Below are 13,567 nucleotides of genomic sequence, written 5' to 3'. Positions count from 1 at the left end.
GTGTTGGGCTATGGATGAGCGGTTAACGTCTTGGTTGCTTACGTATCTTCTATGCTCATTTAAACAGTATTTTAGGCCACGTTTAGTTTGGCCTATATGATATTTCACTGATAATCCGCATTGGCATGAAATGCTGTAGATGCCCCAGTTGTTGAGTGTGTCAATGGGATCTTTTAGTTGAGAGAAACGAAGTTTATTGACGGGGGCGAAATCCACAGAAAAATTGTAATTTCGAAGGATTTTAGCGATGCGTTGGCTGGTTTTTAGGAAGAAATGCAAAATGATCAAGTTTTTGTGTTCAGGTTTAGGCTTGGTTTTGGAAGTGTTTTTAATCAGTTTGCTGTGTAGATTATCAATGAGAGAGAGCTACGGTAGCCATGATCAACTGCTATTGCTCTAAGGATATTCAGTTCAGCATCGAATATCGTCAGCAAAGAGCAGATATTCATGGCTCGCTTCACGTATGTGTAGAACGAGGCATACTTTTGTGCCGGGGGATGTGCAGAGAGGTTGTGAGGGTGTAGAGAAACAGCAAACGGTATGCGAAAGACAGTGGTAGAGAAAGTTTGTTCATGGTGAGTGACCAAATACGTCCAGGAATGCAATTTGGTTATTGTTTTCTTCCTCTACAGTGAATTGAATGCAGAAGTCAATGGAATTGAGAGTATTTATAGTATGGGCAATGTTAGCGTTATGGTCAAGAAGAACGAAGCAATCATCAACATATCTGACATAAAGGGGAAAACGGATTTCACGGAAGAGTTTTGTTTCAAAATAGTGCATGTAGATGCCACTAAGTACAGGATTGAGAGGGTTTCCCATGGCAAGGCCTTCAGTCATGCGATAGAATTGTTTGTTGCAAACGTATTTTGGTTGAAACAGACCCGTGTAAGGTCTAACAGTTCAGAGATTTCAAATCAAGAAAAATGGAATTCGGTCTCCAGACTTCGAAGAGCGCCTTCTACAGGGACATTTGTAAAAAGAGACTTTACGTCAAAAGAGGCCATTTTTGTGTTAACGGGATTGATTGAAATTATGGAGTTTCTGCGCGAATTCAACTGAATTTCTCGTAGTGTGTGTGTTATTGCAAAGAGTGGTGAAAATATTGAGACGAGGTGTTTCACAAGCTTGTAAGAGGCAGTGCCGATATTTGAGACTATGGGTCGGTGTGGAATATTGGGTTTGTGGACTTTGGGCAGTGCGTAAAACCTGGCACAAAACACAACCGATGGGGTGAGAGCTTTTTTCATGGTTTGAGATAGAATCTGACAAGATTTTATGGCGGACTTGACCGTGCTAAGTTCATGCGAGCTGGGGTCTTTTTGTATGCTTTGATATGGGCCATCATTAATTAGAGTTGAGGATTTCTCAACGTAATCCGATCTATTCATGATGGCTAGTTGCCCTCCTTTGTCAGCCCTGGTTATGGTTAGTTTGGGGTTATCGCATAATTTCTTGACTACCATGCTGGTAGTTACACATGATTGGGAATGGCGGGGCTTGGCGTTGAAATCCATGGTGTCAGCGATCAGTTGTCGTAAAACCTCTTTTTGTGTAGGTGCCAGAGAACTGAACTTGAAAGCTCTTTCGATGGGGCAACTTATTTCGTAGCCGAAGGTCTACGTGGGACAGAGAAATTGTTATTAAATTTTAGGACGCAGATCTCCTGGTCATTGATCTCAACTTTCAATAAATTAATTGCAGCATTGTTGTTAACCTTGGGGAGGGGGAAATGTTTCAGAGTAACATGCTTATGTACGAGTTTGGAAAATTTTCGTTGGTGAGACTTTCTGTGGTTAGCTACAGATTGCATAGTTCTTGTCCAGGAACTGTTGTCGATAGTATTCCAGTCACCAACTGTGTTGGAGAGACTTAGATGGAGATCAAAAAGTTACTGTTCAATGTCTGAGATTTTAGTACAACAGTCTTGTATGAGAGCTCTTAAACTAACGAGTTTGGGTACATCGAATTTTAGGTACACCCAAACGTTGATTATTTAATCGTATTACCTATACCTGCCAGATGTATTGGAAAGTGATATTTTCTGAAATAAAAAAATGAAAGAACAATCACTTCTGACTTCCAAACACGTTCTAGTATTTTGAACCTCTAGATGCAAGTCAATTTGTTAGTAAGTCAGAATTGACATGAAGTATAGCATCCTCTTTATCCTATGCTGTGCAATTAAGTTATTTTGTATATTGCTTAGAATATTCCTACTTGATTTAAAATGTTATTGATCTAATTTTTACTTGATATAAATTAATGGTTCTCATGTGTTGGCAACCCCAAAGTTGCGTGAACAAAATTTGACAATCAACAACAAAACAATCACAAACAGTCGGAAATAAAGAAAAATACATAAACAAAACATAATAAACTGCTTACATAAAACCAATATTTATATTTATTCCTTGAATAGTCACATAATCTGTAACGATTGTCAGCATGGTGTCAAAAGCATCATCCGTATCCTACTATCGCCACTTGGATTCAGCAGGTAAAATTCAAGATAAGAAGAAACTTTTTTCTGGCCTTTTCTAGATCTATATACAGGGTGTTGCCTTAAAGTGGTGATAAACTCAGGGGTTATATTAGGCATCAAGAAGAACAAAAATTGTCATAGAACATGGTATTGCAAACCACATTTAGTTGGTGAAAATCGCAAAAATACTTATGAAGGGTATGATGTCGAGTGGGACAAAAATCCAATAATAACTAGAAAAAACATTTACTCGTGAGCATTATTACAATACAGCTTGTGCAGCACAGTTTAATGTCAGAAAGTAGACGAGAAATGATTACAGGAGTTGTTGACACCACAAGCTGTTTTGTAATCATGGTGTCAAACAAAATGTCCTTTCTACTTATTATTGACCTTTTTGACCCACTTGATGTCACACCCTTCATAAGTATTTTCACGATTTTCACTGATTAAATGTGGTTTGTGATATCATGTTCTATGGCAATTTTTGTTCTTTTTGATGCCTAATATTACCCTCTGAATTTGTCGCCAGTTCAAGGCAACAACTGTAAAATCATTCAAACTTAATAAAAAGGCAACTAAATACTTTATCACCCAGGGTAGACATGCATTTTATCACCTCCACCAAATATAAAATCGGAAATGGCAAATTAATGGAAAGGGCAAATTAAGCGCTTCCCTCTTGTCCTGTGCAAACCCGCTTGCTCTTCCCTAGTTGCAGCCTTGCTAATAATAGTAAAAAATTTGAGAGCAACATGGCAATTTTATCATGAAATATAATCACTATATTATCAATTTGAACTTAAGATTTGTTAAGGTGTCTAATATTTTTGTTTATAATTTTGAACATCTGAAAGTCGTGAGGTGATAGTAATAGATAGGTTCTTGATTTCTTCTTTTGCAATTCCCCGATTTTCAATTCACACACCAAGCTTCCTCTGCTTAATGCATTTATTAGCAAATGTGGTAGACAATTTTTTTCCCAATGTGGGTTGTATAAAACTCATTTTGAAACTACTGTTTACCTGCTAAGATGATCAAATCAGCTTCACGTAACGCTTCACGTCTTTTATGTCGATGTAGTAAGTTATCATCCTTTCCTAACATTCCTCTCGCCATCCCACTCAGATAACATGGTATGCCTAAATTCTAGCGAAGGTAAATATATACAGCAGTTATAGATGATTTTAATTTACAATTAGGCATGAGAGCATTCAATTGCTGACACATCCAAATAAATTCATTCAGTTTGATAATATACTGTACTTAAACCTATCTGAACAAACACCTGAATATAACACAAGTTACGATTTCAAATTGATGACTTTTCATTTGCGAAGTCAAATTGGCCATGGCACTAAGCAAAAGCAGCAAAAATAAGAATAACTTACAGGAGAAAGAGCTGAAAAGGCTTAAATGCTAAGATATGAGATAAATGTGGGAGGGGGTGACACAAGTCCAAGTGTCACTGTATATGCTTGGGAAATTCAAAAGTTGAATGCAAGGATTTGAATTTAATGACGCAAATTGATTCAGTTCAACTTATAACACTGTATAATTTTTTACTCTACAATAGGGGAAAAAAACATTTTCGATGAAAAGCTTACATTAGATACAGGGTGGTCATAAAATAACTTTGCTGATATACAAGCCCCAAGCAGCCACAAAAATAAATGAATACAAATGAAATTCAAGATATAGTTGTTTCAGAGTATGTGCTTGAAATGCCTATGTGAGCTCGAGAATAAGAAGAGAAACAAAAAGTCTAACTCTCATGATTAGGGTTACAGCAACAACATTTCAAAAAATTCAGATGGCAATACTTACTTTTATGCATTGCTAAGTGATCAGCACAATGAAAAACCATAAATGGTGTTGGAACAGTGACTGTAGCACCATAAACGGCAGTGCAGGATGTAGACAAAGAAGATCTCACCAAGAGGTCGGTGCACTAACCCTCGTGGGGACTTCCTCAGAAGTAATTCGTTCTGCATTGGTTGTTTCCATGTTTTTTCTTGACTGTGTCTGGCACCAGCATTTATCATGATACAAGTACCATTCTTCTGCCATTTATGGCTTTTTATTGCGGCAATCATTTCTCAATGCATTAAAGTGAGTGTTGCCATTCAAAATTTTTTTGCTATGACTGCAACTGTGAAAGCCACATTTGCATTTCTTTTCCCATTCTCAAGCACATACTCTCAAAAACCTACATCTCAAATTTAATTTCGGGTCATTGATTTCTGCAGCCGCTAGGGACTCATACATCCACAATGTTATTTTATGACCATCCTGTATATGAAAAAATTAGATGCAGTGAGATTGCTTTCAGTGAAATTGTGATTATGCTTACTATACTTTTAGAATATCAGCTCTCCCACTAAAAAAAAATGAACTTTTTTTTTCGCTGCTTTGGAAAAGCAGATATAGGAATCGGGCAGATAGCAAAAATTTTGTAATTGTAGTGTTATATGGTTGACGCTCATTTTTATGAATATACTTGAAAAATTTGTCCATAAATGGGAGACACATTAGAAGAAATGATATATTAATCAGAACCAGAGAAAAAGTTTGTAAAAACATTTCAGTTCATAAATTGGAAGTCCATAAAATGAAGCGTCGACTGTATTAAATTTGATTGTTTGAGAATCTTTGCAATTTGATATCTTGCTCCTGAAGATATCAAATTTAAAAAGGAAAAGAGAAAAGGGACAGAAAAATATTTTTTATATACTTTGTACTTTTTTTAAAATCCTTGATTTATCATTATCAATTTAATGGTGATAAATCTCATGACAATTTTTCAATTGACATTCCTACTGTTATTGGAGTTGACATTTCACATTGGCAATACTTTATAATAGTGAAAAAAAAACATGTTTTGCTCACTTGAACAGCTTCAATAACTCTAGGACAATCAGCTATTGGAAACACTGCTTGGCTACCAATTAGCATCACAGGTTTTTTTGCGCTTTTCACCAAATTTGCACAATTTGTGACTAGAGAAAACAACACCAAGAATTGAAGAATAGCATTGAATTTCATAAAAAAAAATATCATGAAAATGTATACTCATTGGAAATTATATTAAAAAAATGTAGATACGACTTATCTTTTCTATATGAGAAAAAAATATTTTGTTTTGTAGAAAACTTCAACATTATCCCATGTGTTGTAAATACTAGTATAAATTTACAGTTTTCTTAAGAGTTAGGAAGACAAAAAAAGGAAAAAAAAATTCCTTTTAAATTTTGATTTGATTTTGAATTTCTGTGGCACAAGGACCCCTGTTACACTAAGCCACAAAAGATTTTTTTAGAAATTATGTCAAAGTGCATACCAACATGAATGCTGGAGGATACCCTCAGATTGATAGAACCACTCTAGGCATGGAACATGTACACATTATTTGTAGAGACCAGAACACCCTGGACTGGCTAAAAGCAGTAATTAGCAGACTACTGCCTCCAACAACTGTTGAAGGTCACAATGGATACCTAGCTCTAGCTTCTGGTGATAGACCACCAACTAAAAGGTTCTTCCCCTGGTCTCCTGGAGACAGGGACCCTAATAAGTTGCTAAAACTTTTGCGTGTGTGCAACAAAGATCTGGTTCCTGGCCAGTTTCATCTGCAAGCTGTCATCCTAGGAAATAGGGGGTAATACCCTAGTGACCGGGGTAAGCAAGGGATGCCAGACTGGCTTGCCTCTAGATCTTTCAGAGTACATTGTGGCATGAGCAGTTACGTTAAGGGAGCCATCTCGACAACAGAAGTCAGCCACAATGTTGACCCAACAACCTGAGGATACAACTGCATCTCAGGCAGAGGACCAGGCAGAAACTGCCACTGAGCCAGGGGTCACCTCTGGAACCTCCAAGGCAAAAACTGATGACCTAGTGATGGAATTGGATTTGGACCCAAGAACCTTGGGACTGACTCTGATGTATCTTGAGTCATTCACTTAACCTCAGGCCATTTTATAAGAAATTTAAACTGGTGGGGCACTAGAAAAAGGGCACTCGAAGCGGAATAAGCTCCAGTGTGTTTGTACAAATGACATAGCAGGCAAAAATTTCAAATTTTAATAAAATTAAAATTAATAAATTATTTATGAAATATGTAACTAATAAAAGTATTAATTATTAAACTCATTAATTAATTATAACTCTCTCAGTGTTAATGTTAATGATTCAATTTTTTAAATTAATACTCTATTAATGTTAATTATTAAAATTATTAAGTAATCTAATTGAAATTATTACATTTATTTCATACTGATATCCAAAGAAACAAAAAAAAACTATTTTCATGATTTACCATCGGTAGCAAGTAGAACAGAACGAACTAGGTTCAATCACCACGGCTATATAAGTTCCATACCACAAGGGGTGTGGCCCAGTGCTGTCTTAAGGCCCAGGGGCCACAAGAGAAGAGGGGCCTCACAAAAATGACAATTGGTTAAAATTTGAGAAATTTCTAGGTAGAGCTCCAGAATAATCAGTTGGCCCATGATGCTCTTAAGATGGCCCTGGTGTGGCCAGTTGAGTAATTATAAGTCCCATTGACTTAAATATTTATGAGATTGATATACTAGAGAAGAAAAGGGAAGAAATATTGCATAACATGCAAAACAGGGAGGGCGGAGATTAAAAAAAAGCATAGCAAGAAATCTATCAGAACAATAGCTTTCCATTCAGTGTTCCATGTGTAGAAATGACCATAGCTTTCCATTCAGTGTTCCGTGGAACTCTAGTGTTTCGTCAAAGTTTTGTTTTGAGGGGGTGAGGGTAGGGTTCTGCTACATTAAAAACATGCAATTTTTCATTTGTATTATTATGAGAAACATCCGTGCCTGTTTGGTTGGTTCAGGGTGTTGTAAAACGTTGGGAACCTCTGGCCTAGAATAGACAATTTATAACAAAGGTTGATGCATAATAAGATATAGAAGTATTCAAATGAGAATTTTCTCAAATTAAAATGCTATTTTTTCCTCATTATGATTAAACTATAGAAATATATATGTACAATAAAATATACAGATATGTAGTAAATTTCACTTTATTTATCACCTTTACCGGCGGTCAGAGGCAGATTTAACGGTGGGCACATCAGGCGCTCGCTCTGGGCTGAGACTTCTGAAGGAGAACGAAAAATCCCAACTTTACAGCTTTTTCTAATTTGAGGAGCCCAGTATTTTCTTCTGCGCCTGGGGCCTCAACCAATCTTAATCCTCCTACGCCGGCAATTATGCATAATTCATGACCTCTCATCTCTTGCACATGATCCACTTATTTTGCCATAAAAATTTCAGTTAATGAAAATAGATGTAAAAGTTAAAAAAATAAAAATTATTATACGTATGCTATGTTAACAATGTATGTATACAATGTCAACTTTCTTCAAGTATAAATCAAGATGTGCAAGCCAAACCAGCATTATTCATCAAATTTTATCATCAGACTGAAGTTTAAGCACGATTCTGGTAAATTTGAGTATTTCATTGACAGTTTTTGTAATGCTTATCCATTCAACTTGGATAAATATGTAATCATCGGTAAATATGAAAAATTTGCAACACATGAACAAAATTTATCAAACTGGTTGGTGATTATGCATAATTACTGGCTGTAAAATAAATCTAAATATAAACAGTTCGTGGAAAATGTTAAATTTGTTTTTAATTTTTTTTTTTTTGTCATTTGTAAAATAATCGTAAGAATCCTCGAGAAAGAGAGAGAGAGAGATTAAAGTAAAGGCAAAGTCATCATTGGATTAGATTTATCGAATATCATAATCTTATATGACCTTTCTTTGTTTTCTTCATATTCATATTACTTTTAAGCATAATCCCAAAGTTAAATAAAAATTAATTTTTGAGAATTTGGGAGAGATATGACTAAATAAAAATTATGCAGCAGTGATTCGGTCTCTCGAAAGTCGTATAAACGGGCAGTGGCGTTAGAGCCAGGGGTGCTGTGGGTGCTTGAGCACCCACAGTACTTCGTAGCACGGGGCAGAGCACCCACAGAATTAATTTCAGGAAAAAAAATCTCATACATAGATTTCTCATTTTTTTCAAAAATATCAAACATTAAAAAAAAAAAAAAAATTGGAAAGAAAAACTGTTTGTTTTCCTCCTATGCGTCTTGAATCTTGCTGGAGCCTCTGGTTTCAAAACTTATTGATATATCCTTTAGGTACCGTAGGCATTGTTCAAAATCTTCAAGTTGATTTTTAAAGAATGAAAGATGAGATTTTCAAGCTTCAACAGTGTTATTTTTTCTAATATGTAGGTAGCTTCTACAAAGAAACAAAAGGGAGAAAAGTTGGGAGAGAACAGCATAAACTGAAGGGCAATGTTTCTTTCCTTCATTTATATACTATTCTTCCTCAACTTTTCTCCAATTTTTGAAAATATCTCAGCAAATACTACACTTAGAAACGTGAATTTTATTACTAGCCTCAGAAGAGACGAGGCAACAACTTTCTCTAACCTAGTTTTTCAGGATGGGCATTCATATAAAAATTTAGATTTCATAGATAAAGGCTGAGTTAGGACTTACAGGACACCCTCTGAATATATTTGTTTGGCACAAATTTTCTGATGTTTTTCCTGAGTCATGCTCACACCAGTATCAAATCTAAGTGCAGCAATGTACATGAGGTACAACAGTGTAAATAAATTGCGAAATATTTTGGTTAATATGTGTTTTTTCTCCATCAAAATGAAAAACAAGTATAAATGCTAATCAAAAAAAAAATTTTTGGAATGCGAATTTCATGTGATACATTTCTACAAGCAAAAGTTAGAATATAAGGTGTCAAAATGTCTGTATAATTGTTTTTTTTAAGAATAAAAAAAATTCAATTTTTATCATTTTAATTTTTTTGAATAATCAGTCAACATGGAGTGTAAACTTTGTTTTTCTATCTTACACCCTGAAAAATGCTCTCCCGCTCCCCCTAGAACAAGAGGTATGAACCTTATTGAATCTTTAGCCATTTTGAAAAATATTGCTAAGCTACATTGATAAATGAACAATAATGCTAGAGAGATGAATCTCCAACACATTTTACTACAAAAGTAACTAGAATTTCAGCACTCCAGTTTTTAAACATTACGTCTATTGGGAGATACACATACACACCATGAAGTTTGATAAAAGTGTGTGTTGGACTGATATCAAAAGCATTGCTTTTCACAGCCACAACAAAGAAAAGTTCAGATAATGTCAATTAAAATTCTTTAAATATTTCATGCTATATTTTAGAAAAGATCAGCAATTCAAAGAATTAAAAAAAAATAAAAAATTGACTAGGAATTCAGAAGAAAGAAACATTTTGCTGATGACATATCTGAATTAACTTCACATTATCCAAAACATCAGGGGAAAAAATCAAATTAAATGGGTAATTTCAACATTAAATTGAATCGAAAACTCAAAAGGAATTTTTAAAATTGGAATCATCCAAAAATTCAAATTAGGCCGGTATTACACTATAAATGTTTTCTAAAAGTCCTTTATAAAACTTAGAAAATTCAACCAATAAGATTATGGGTTGCATTTGCTCAAATGTAACCTATGAGCTTCATTGGTTGGATTTTTTAAGTTTTATAAAAGGGATTTTATCCAACTTTTATAGTGTAATACCGACCTTAGACAAGTTTGCTGTGAATTTTTTAACTGTGAAACTGCCCAAAATTAGTTTCTGCCAACAGAGTACGAATAATATATTTATAAAACAAGTAGAACTAATTTTAAGGTCTTTGTCAGCTTTTCATTTAACTAGATAGAATTTTTTTTTAGTGCTGTATAGTGTTTCCCTATAGATGGCATCAGGACTAAGGAGTATATATATGTTTTATTAAATCAGAGGTTTAAGTGCTCAAACTAAATCAATTTTTCTATGAAAACTAAAAGCTTGTGAAAAAAATTTCTTTACTTTCAGAATCTGCAGCCTTTTTCTTATGAGCAGGTAAGGGAGCGGTGTCTTGCAGAAGAAAAGCATCTTGGAATAACCGATTCAAGTAATATTTTGAATACCTATAAATTCAGAAGTGAATTCATAACATAATTTATAAACAACATTTGAATACAAAAAACATATACAGTAGACTCTCTGTAACTCGATACCCCAAAAGTATTGACAAACATGTCGACTCAAGCGGATGTCGAGTTATCAGGGTTTCACTCTAAAATTTGTCCGATCCCTTTTGTGTACGTAATACACCGACCCATCTGAGAGCTTGCTGTCAAACAATCTTTGTTTTTTTTACATCCTTCACATTTTTCTCCTTTGAAAGTAAGAGTTTGGTTAGGCAAAAACCTAAAAAATAAATCTGCCTCATTACAATGAAACATTTGCATCTTTATACTCTTCTATCATTGGTTTGAGAATATCATTCTTAAAATTTTCAACAGTTTCTTGAAATGCAGATACACTCTCTCCACAAACTTTCATAAAAACCATCCCATGGCGTTCTTTAAATTGGGTTAACCATCCACTGCTTGCAGTGAAATCACCTTGATTGAAACTTTTGCGAAATTTTTTGCTTTCTCTTGAATTATTGGGTCTTGATAATGGGATTGAGTGATACAAACGGATTTGAATCACAAAAGAGTTGCTTCTTCTACATTGCTGAAGTTTAATTTCCTATGTGTTTTCTGCTTGGTTCATAAGATTCAAATGCTGATAAAAATTTTTCCTAATTTTTACCAAATGTTGAAATGATGTTCCGTGCAACTCCATATTCTTTGGCGAGTTCACTGAGTTTTTTCCTAATTCTAGTTTTTTTCAAAATTTCACCTTTTGATTTTAAAGTTAAAGTATGAAGTTTGCGTGCAGCCATTGCATTCACGGCTGTCGATACTCACAATGAAAACCAAATGACATATTCATCATCTAACCAGGCTTTAGCTTTTTGTCTTTTACTCCTTTTCCAAAAATTCTTAAAACTGAGTTCCGCCAAAAACATACTCTGCAACAGACAATATCAAAATGCCCAATAGATGAGATTTTTATCCCTATTGGATGTTGACAATATCCACACTTTTTTTGACCATGAAAAGAATGAAAGACATTTCCTATAAACACGACTAAAATGATAAGCTGGCTATGAGGTTTCAAACATTCTTTACAAGCATGGTCCCCTTGCCTCCAACGCATAAAAGGGACCCATCATAGAGAACAAAGAAACAAAAGATTGTCGAAATACCCACGAACAATACCAAAAATTTTTTATAACTGGTAACACACGGGCAATTGTAAAATCCAGTTGTGGTAAAGGGACAAAAATCATAGTTTACTTACAAATACAACGCCACAACAGGCAAACTGCCCAACGAGGTGGCTGACTTAAGAACATCATGGATCCCCGACCACTTAAGCGGAGTTAAGACAAACATGTGTTGACTTAAAGAGTTCCCCTACATTGAAATTAGTATTGTGCCAACCAAGAAAATAATAGATGTCGAGTTATCGAGATTCCACTGTATTAGGTTTATCAAACATATATGCTATAGTTACTTTGAATAAAATAACCACAGAAAAACCTAAGTCGACTACTTTTGTAGAAAATGTTATTCTATGCAAAAAGTATATTGTTACAAAAATTGTCCACAAAAGTAGATTGTTACATAACTGTAGTTTAACCAATGTGTTTTTTCACAAAACAGTTTAATCGTGATGTGTCAGGTGAATTTAAATACCACAGATACAATTTAGACGTAGGTTTTTTTAAATAGACAATTAGAAGATGACCTTGTGAAAACTTTGGCACAACTTCTGGAACATAGTTCCCATAATTTTTACACATACAAGAATGAATTGAATTGTCCATCAAGATATATTTGCATGAAATTCATTGCCAGTTGTTCCTTTTATAACATTAGATTGGATATTCCAATGACATGTTTATATAAAAATAGTCTGCAATACAATTTCAAAGATAGAATAAGTAAATGTAATTGAAATTGTAGAAAAAATAAGGACAAAAATGTTTTGAAGACCCTCAGGTGACTTATTGAAAGAGATGGAGGTCGTCTTTGAAAGAAAAATTACATATTGATTATCTGCATAAAAATGCATGAGGCTTAATAATAATTTGATCTTTTGATCTTTTTCATAGTACAATCAATTATACAGGGGTTTATACATTTACATAGGAGAAGAAAGTGTATTACCTAAAAAATAGTGATCTCTCACTTATATGCTTCTCTCAGTTATAAGACGATTTTCTAAACTCCCTGTCAAAGATACAGCATAATTATTCAATTCACTTACACGCCTCCTTATATACCTTTTTTTCCTTGCACCAATGCATAAGCGAGAGAGAGATCACTGTATCTCAACTTTTTATAAGTACAGTAATATCTAGACTTGCGTAAAAACTCTAAGTTATGACACTTTCTGTGAAAAATGCAGATTCCCCAAACTCAAGCATAATCATATTTGATTATAGATGATATAATGATTATTAACTGATAATAATTAAGTAAGAATTATTTAGTCAATGAGAATGCTATATCTGACAAAACTACCATACCAAAACCACTTGTGGATACTTGGAATCAAAATTTTTTCAATAATGTATTCATGTAGAATACATTACATTCATGTAGAATACAGAACTTCTGAGATCATAGTACACTTCCCAATGCAAAGTGTTTCTAATCCATTGTCCGTCATGCATGCCCAAAGTTAAACAAACGACAAAAGAAATTGTGTTTTTTCTTATCAATACAGTAATCATTGAGGTTTTCTTCTGTTTTTCTCCACACAAATTTATCGTAGTCATCTCCAGTGTCTGAGCAGATTTTTCATTCTTCATTGTAAAGTTAGTTATGGCATTTTCCAGTCACCAATTTTCCAGATTACATGATTTTTCATGCCATTGCAATCGAGACCTCGCCTGCTGCCAATTTGAATGAGGTTCAGGTTTTTTTATTTGCAGTACCTAAATCTCTTCTCATGAAAGATTGCTTGAAGTACAGTTGCTGACACAAACCTTGTACTTTGCTCACTCTGCATTCAGTTATTTCGGGGTAACATGACGATTCTTCTAGGTGAGTGCAATGAGT

At 34.4% G+C, this 13,567-nt stretch overlaps 1 protein-coding gene across 2 annotated transcripts in view; it reads right to left on the bottom strand.

Annotated features, from left to right (window-relative positions):
- The window catches only part of LOC149085392 (2-hydroxyacyl-CoA lyase 2-like), an 81,490-nt gene that overhangs the window by 28,686 nt on the left and 39,237 nt on the right, over positions 1-13,567 (bottom strand). For both annotated transcript variants that reach the window (XM_089233384.1, XM_089233385.1), the window contains 3 exons: positions 10,431-10,531; positions 5,375-5,484; positions 3,511-3,634 (listed from right to left, as the gene is read on the bottom strand). In XM_089233384.1, the coding sequence (XP_089089510.1) occupies positions 3,511-3,634; positions 5,375-5,484; positions 10,431-10,531 (335 nt within the window). The remainder of the gene's footprint in view (positions 1-3,510; positions 3,635-5,374; positions 5,485-10,430; positions 10,532-13,567) is intronic.

The sequence above is a fragment of the Pholcus phalangioides genome, unplaced genomic scaffold, assembly GCF_987345545.1.
Source record: "Pholcus phalangioides strain wild (caught in Gottingen) unplaced genomic scaffold, Ppha-v1.0 ptg000007l_1, whole genome shotgun sequence".
Classification (NCBI taxonomy): Eukaryota; Metazoa; Arthropoda; class Arachnida; order Araneae; family Pholcidae; genus Pholcus; species Pholcus phalangioides.
Note: the sequence above shows the minus strand (reverse complement) of the source record. Positions and strands in the feature narration are given on the sequence as shown.